Source organism: Corvus brachyrhynchos, unplaced genomic scaffold, assembly GCF_000691975.1.
Source record: "Corvus brachyrhynchos isolate BGI_N302 unplaced genomic scaffold, ASM69197v1 scaffold200, whole genome shotgun sequence".
Taxonomy (NCBI): Eukaryota; Metazoa; Chordata; class Aves; order Passeriformes; family Corvidae; genus Corvus; species Corvus brachyrhynchos.
The window spans coordinates 5,287,334-5,294,063 of NW_008236184.1; the positions used below are offsets into that span (position 1 = coordinate 5,287,334).

Here is a 6,730-nt window from a genome sequence, read left to right on the forward strand (position 1 = left end):
AGCTTGTCTGGGAATTCCATCCCAGCCCTGCCCCAGCTCTTCCCAACTTCTGAGCCTTGCCACGCCCTGCCCAAAAAACCGGGAATGTTGTGCCTGTGGAGGGCGGGCGGGCTTCCCTCCAACGCTGCAGCACAAAGCCAGCGGAGCGGGAACCTGAGGAGATCCATTTCTGCTCAGGATTCCCGCATCCGTGTGAGGATCGATGGGGAATACGGGCAGGACGCAGCAGGACACAGGAGGCAGCGAGGTCATTCCTTACTGGAGAGAGAGCCGAGGCTTTTCCTGGACTCCACAGGCTTGGGAGAGCAAGAAATTCCCCAAATTCCGAGTGCTTGCGTGGCTGCTCTCTGTCCTTCTGTCGCCTTTAAGGACGCACCGGGATTTGGGAATTTGGGCCCAAATTCCTGCCTCTCCCTGCCCGTGGAGTGGAGATTTTCTGAAGGAGAGACTTTGGCTTTTTTCCCGGTTTATCCTGGAAAAAAAGGAGGATGAGGAAGGAATCCTGTGGCTCTGCAGAGCTCCCGGACAGGAGGGGGCAGGCAGCGGGATCGGGATCTGCTCCCAGGGAACAGGGACGGGATGAGCGGGAACGGCTTTCGGCTGGGCTGGGGGAGGCCCAGGTGGGAAGTTGGGAAAATTCCCTCCTGGAAAGGGCTGTAAACACTGGAACTGCCCCGGGAGGTTTGGAGTCCCCATCGCTCGGGATTCCCGAGGAATTCCTGGATGCAGCACTCAGAGCTCTGGCGGGGCTGGACTCAGTCCCGGCTTGGACTCGGTGAGCTCGGAGGGCTTTTCCAAGCTCAGCAATTCCATGACTTGGGATGTGGTGATAAGGCCCCCTCTGGAGAAGCTCCAGGTCTCGGATGTCATTTGGAATTCGGTGAAATCCAGTGGCTGCTTCCAAAGAGTTCCCTGTTCCTGCCCTTGGAGTAGGTTGGATGCTCCCTGGGGATCCCGTGGCTGTGCCTTTGGGAACCGGGAATTCCGGGAAGAGACAAGAGCCCTGCTTATCAAACAGTGTGGAGCGATGGTAGGAAAGCCCTCAGGAGCTCCAGGGAACGTTCAATCCAGAGGGAGCATCCCCAGCCGGGATGTCACAAGCTGGAAGCAGCCGGGAATGTCAGGAACAGAATCTGGGACAAAGGCTGGGTGAGGAACACTGGGAAGCTGCAGCTGCTCCAGGTGGGATATCCCAATCCAATGGATTCTGGATTCGCCCTGGGAACCAACCAACCTGGCGCCTGCAGCCTGGCTTTTATCCCAAACATTCCCTTGGGAGCGCATTCCAGGGAGTGTTCCCATGGAGTTTGGGCCTGTGGGTGTGGCTTTTCCAGCGGGTAGCAGTTTTTTGGGATAAGTACAGGTCCTGTGGTTGATATTCCATGAGTGCTTATCCCTGCTCCGTGGTGTAGGGACGGAGTTAAGGATACGTGACTTGGATTTCCAGATCTTTGGTGCTGCTTTTGGACACAAATTCCCGGGGGATTCTTAATCCCAGATGTGTCCACCTGGAGCGGCACAGGGATTTCCGTGGGATCCACCTGCATCCCCTCACCTCATCCAGGTGTGCTCCAGGATTCCTGGGTCCGGAAAGGTTTATCCCGTATTTCGGTGACAAAAAGCGAGGAAAAAGGCGGCAAAATTGTTGCTTTTACACACTGCCAGGGAAATTCAGCTCTTTGGAGGGATTCAGGAGGTGGAATTTTCCTCAATATTCCCAGAACTCCTGAAACACAAATGAGGAGGAGATTCCAGTGCTGCTGGACTCCGGGGAGCTGGTTTAGCTGGAATGCGGTCGCGTTCCCGCTTCCCTGTGCACACACTGCCAGCTCTGTGCTCCTGTCGGGATGCAGCGAGCCTGGATGAGATCCAGCGTCCCTCCAGAGGGCTCAGCACGGAGAAGGGATCTCTGTGTGGCAGCCAAATCCTTGGAAAAGTTCCCTGTCGGAGGGGCTGCAGAAAGCGACGGCCTCTCCCGAGTGCCGCGGCTGCTCCTCCTTGAAACTCCCGGGATTTTATGGAGAGGGAATGTGCTGTGGAAAAGCTGGAGTGGGATGTGCAGGGCTGGAGGCAGAGAGCTGTGGGGTGTTGGGAAAAATCCCACAAACCCAGTTCCTTCTCCTTTGGCACACCTGGATTTCCTTGGGGATTCTTAGGACATAGAGCCCTCCTGGAATTTTGTTGGGAATGCTGTTGTTTCCAGGGATTCAGGGAGTTAACACCATAAGCACCGACACCGTGTTGCTTTTGGGAAGGGTTGGGAAGGTGCTCTGCTCTTCCCAAACAGCCTCGGAACTCATCCAAGCTTTCCAAACGTGGATTGCAGGATTCCAGGAGGTTTCTCCATGGATTTGTTGGCTGTGCCAACAGGGAAGGTGGGAACGTGGCACTTGTGCATCAAAACTTCCTGAAAAGTGGGGAGGAAACAGCCTTCCCTAAAAAATTCCATGGCAGGGTTGGAATGGGATGATCCTAAAAGTCCCTTCCAACCTAAAACATTCCAAGATTCTCAAAAAATGCAAACTAAAAGGAAAAAAAAGGCACTTGGATCATTTGCCTTCGTGCTAAAGGCTTTTCCTTTGCATCCAAGGCTGTTTCCAGCTCTTCCTTAAATCTCCGCTCTGCTCCTGAGGGAATTTTTGTCCAGTTCCCTGGGGTTTTTTGTCCAGTTCCCTGTTTTCCGTGCTCAGGGAGGATGGAGGGATGGATATCCCCCCTCCTGGATCAGGGCAGGAGCTCTTTGTCCCTCAGCGGGCGAGCTTTGGGCGCATTCCCTCCCCTCCCCTTCCCTCCCTTCCCACTCCCCTCAGCCCCCAAAATTCCCCGTGAGCAATTCCCAAACTCCTCTGGGGCAAAACCCACACCTTGAGCTTCTTCCCGGTGTGAATCCCGAGGTGTCCTGGCTCCGTGTCCGTGGCTGTTGGGCTGAGGTGACGGAGCAGGGACACCCGGATCAGGAGGAGTCGCCTCCATTGCCCTTTTCCCGCCCTTTTTGTTTTGGCGGGAACTCCGGGGGCGCGTGTGGGGAAGATGAGGGGAAAAACTCTTTGTTTACCCCCGAAAGGATCCTCTGGAGAATCCTGATGATAAAACAGTGCCCAGGGAAGAGATCCACGGTTTTTTCTTCACTTCTTGGAATGGTTTTTTTTCCCCATGTAAATTTCAAGGTGGTGAGTGAGTGGTTTGGGAGTTTTATGTGGGGAATTTTGGGGTTCGTTTTTCCCTCATCTCTGTGGGATCAGGAGCACTGCCTTGGTCTTGGGTTTCCTCTCCCCACCCTGGGATTCTTCGGGAAGAAGAACTCTTCACCCTGGAAAACTTTGGAGTCATTCCTTATCCTAATTCCAGGAAAACCATGGATTTCTCCTGTCTGACACTGCCCCTCCTCCTCTCCACGATTCCCTTGTGCTCTCCTATTGCTCTGGGCTCCTTTCCCTTTTCACTCCAGGGATTTAATTAGAAATCCAAGGATGTTTGGAGCTGGAAAACTCCGTCGGATTCTTCCCTGTGCAGCAGGATTGCAGGAAGAAAAATTAAGGAAATGAAATATTTGCATATTAATTGTCCTTGCTGGGAGCTGAGCTGTTATTCCGTGTTTCTGCTCACATTCCTGCGGGTTCTTTATCCCAATCCCAGCATTATTTTTCCCACATGGAAACAACCCCTGTGCACCGTGCAGTGCAGGGGAAGGGCTTTTCCTGGGATTTAGGGGAAAAGTTTATAGGGGAAAAATGAGCTGTTCCTGGGATGGGTGGGCCCTTCTCGTGGAGTTCCACAGAGCCCAGGAAAACTCACTCTGGCTGCAGAGGGACGGGAATCCCAGGAAGTTTGGGATAAAAGTGAGCAATTTAGGTAAAAAAGGAGCACTTCTAGCCAGGCTGGAGTGCATTTCGGGAATCTGGGATTGGTGATGGTGTACCCAATGGAAAAAAACACCGGGAAAGGACCCCCCAAACAACACCCAGGCCCTTGGGGCCATGTTCTCCACACCTGAGGATGTTTCCCCTCCCCCCGTTTTGGGGCCATTCTCTCCCCCCGTTTTGGGGCCATTCTCTCTTCTTTTGGGAATGTTTTCTCCCATCGTTTTGGGGCCATTTTCTCCACCCCTGGGACCATTTTCTCCCCGTTTTGAGGCCATTTTCTCCCCGTTTTGAGGCCATTTTCTCCACCCCTGGGACCATTCTCTCCCCTTTTGGGGCCATTTTCTCCACCCTGGGATCATTCCCTCCCCTTTTGGGGCCATTCTCTCCCCTTTTGGGGCCATTTTCTCCACCCTGAGATCATTCCCTCCCCTTTTGGGGCCATTTTCTCCACCCTGGGATCATTCCCTCCCCTTTTGGGGACTTCTTCTCCACCCTGGGACCATTCTCTCCCCTTTTGGGGCCATTCTCTCCCCTTTTGGGGACTTTTTCTCCACCCTGGGATCATTCTCTCCCCTTTTGGGGCCATTCTCTCCCCTTTTGGGGCCATTCTCTGCCCTTTTGGGGCCTTTATCTCCCCTGTCGCTCTGCACCTGGCACAGGAGATAAGGGGCCAGTGCTGTGACACTGGGAGCCTCCCCTTGCCTCATCCCCCACCACATCCCTCCAACTCCCCAGGAAAACCCTTGGAGCTCTTCCCTAAAATCCCACATCCACTCTCCCTGCTGATGAGGGCCAGGGGTGCTCCCGCTTTCCAGGGGTTGGAAAGATCCAGCAGCTTTTCCATGCGTTTTACCAAAACATTGTCATATCCCAGGAGTTGTGTGGAATTTAATACTTCTTAGTCGAAAAATTCATCATTTGGGAGTGGATTTTTGGGATACTTTTACTCAGGTTTCCATATTTTTTTAGGAATTCTCTGTCACCTTTACCACAGACTTCTCCCGAGCCAAAGGATTCGTTTGTAACAGAACGGAATAACAATGATTTCCATGATTAATTAATTCTAGATCAGTTTATGGGCAGGATTAGCTGTTTAAATGGTTTAGTATTAGTTTCAATGATATTATTTCAATTAAATAATTCATTTAACTAACATTATTTAATTTTAAAAAGGTATTTTGAGCCGGAATAGTTTTTGGTGGGAACTCCGGGGGCATGCGGAGAACGTGAGGGGGAAAAAACTCTGTTTATCCCCACATGGATCCTCTGGAGAATCCTGATAATGAAACACAGTTGAGGGACAAGATCCACGTATTTTCCACCTGAATTTCAGCCCAATGAGTAATTTGGGAATTTATTTGGGGAATTTGGGGGTTTCTTCCCACGCTGTGTGGGAGCACTGCCTTGATCTGGGCTTTCTTCTCAACGCATCCCCCAAATTCCTGCGCTTTGCTGTTGAAAACCTCCCGATTCCTACCAATTCCTTGGAATTCCTTCTATTTCTCCTCGATTTCTTCCCTTTCCAGGTGAAAGAGCTCGTTCTGGACAACTGCAGGTCGTTCGAAGGGAAAATCGAGGGCCTCACGGATGAGTTTGAGGAGCTGGAATTCCTCAGCACAATCAACGTCGGCTTAACCTCAGTCGCAAATTTACCAAAGTTAAACAAACTCAAGAAGGTAAATTCCACCTCCCCGGGCCAAATCCGTCCCTTTTCCCTTCCCTGCCTGTGGAAAAGGGGCTGGAATGGGCTGAAATGGGATTTTTGAGGATGTTTTTGGGCCCTTTGCAGCTCGAGCTGAGCGACAACAGAATCTCAGGAGGCCTGGAAGTGTTGGCAGAGAAGTGTCCGAACCTCACGCACCTAAACCTAAGCGGCAACAAAATTAAAGATCTCGGGACAATAGAACCTCTGGTGAGTTGGGATTGCTCCAAGCAGTGGCATTCATCCCGCTCCAAAGCCCTTGGAATACCAGGGCTTGGAATACCAGCCCTTGGAATATCCCAGCTTGCTCCAAGCCCGGCCTTGGGCACTTCCAGGGAATGTGGCTCCTTGAACCTGTGCCAGGGCCTTTCCCCCTCATTCCCTCCCAAAATCCCGCTTATCCCTGGATCTAGGCACAGATCCCAAGTCCTGGTGAGTTGGTTTTGCTCCAAGGAATGGGATTAATCCCATTCCAACCCTTTGGAATAGCTCGAGCTCTCCCAGGTTGCTCCAAGCCTGTCCTTGGGCACTTCCAGGGAATGTGGCTCCTTGAACCTGTGCCAGGGCCTTTCCCTCTCCTTCCTTCCCAATATCCCGGCTAATCCAGGGATCCAGGCCCGCATCCCAAGTCCCTCTCCCTGTTCCCGGTGAGCCGCTGCTTCCCTCTAGTGGCTGCCGGGCCGGGCTCCCCCATTCCCGGCGGGAATCACCGCAGCTTCCCAGGATTCTGTGGGCTCTGGATCCATCTCCAGGCTCAAAAATTCCCATTAAAACCCCTCCAGGAGCCCTTCCCTTCATGGATCTCCTTTCCTGCAGCACTGTTAAGCTCACAGGGAGGCCTGGAGCTGCTCCCAGTGCTCCCAGTTTTCCCAGTTCCAGCCCTTTTTCCCCAGTGCTTTCCACATTAAAGGGAAGGGAGAGATTCCCTAAGAGTTGCTGTTCCTTATCCATGGATAAGCCTTAATACAAATCCTCATTTCCGTGGGATTTTATTATTAGGATTCCCAAGTGCTGTGGGCACTGCAGACCTCTTCCCAAAAAGAAATCCCACAAAACCCCAGGAGCTGAATTCCTGTTCTGTTTCCATGTGTTTTTTCATTTTCCATAGGCTGAGGAAAAATCATTCCATTTTTTAAAGCTCTCTTGGAAAAATTCTTGTGTCCAA

At 52.2% G+C, this 6,730-nt stretch overlaps 1 protein-coding gene across 1 annotated transcript in view; it reads left to right on the forward strand.

Annotated features, from left to right (window-relative positions):
* The first annotated feature begins 5,120 nt into the window (after window positions 1–5,120).
* Window positions 5,121–6,730, forward strand: part of ANP32A (acidic nuclear phosphoprotein 32 family member A) — a 5,681-nt gene continuing 4,071 nt past the window's right edge. Inside the window, exons 1-3 of the mRNA XM_017737014.1 lie at window positions 5,121–5,174; window positions 5,390–5,539; window positions 5,653–5,775. Of these exons, the coding sequence (XP_017592503.1) occupies window positions 5,121–5,174; window positions 5,390–5,539; window positions 5,653–5,775 (327 nt within the window). The remainder of the gene's footprint in view (window positions 5,175–5,389; window positions 5,540–5,652; window positions 5,776–6,730) is intronic.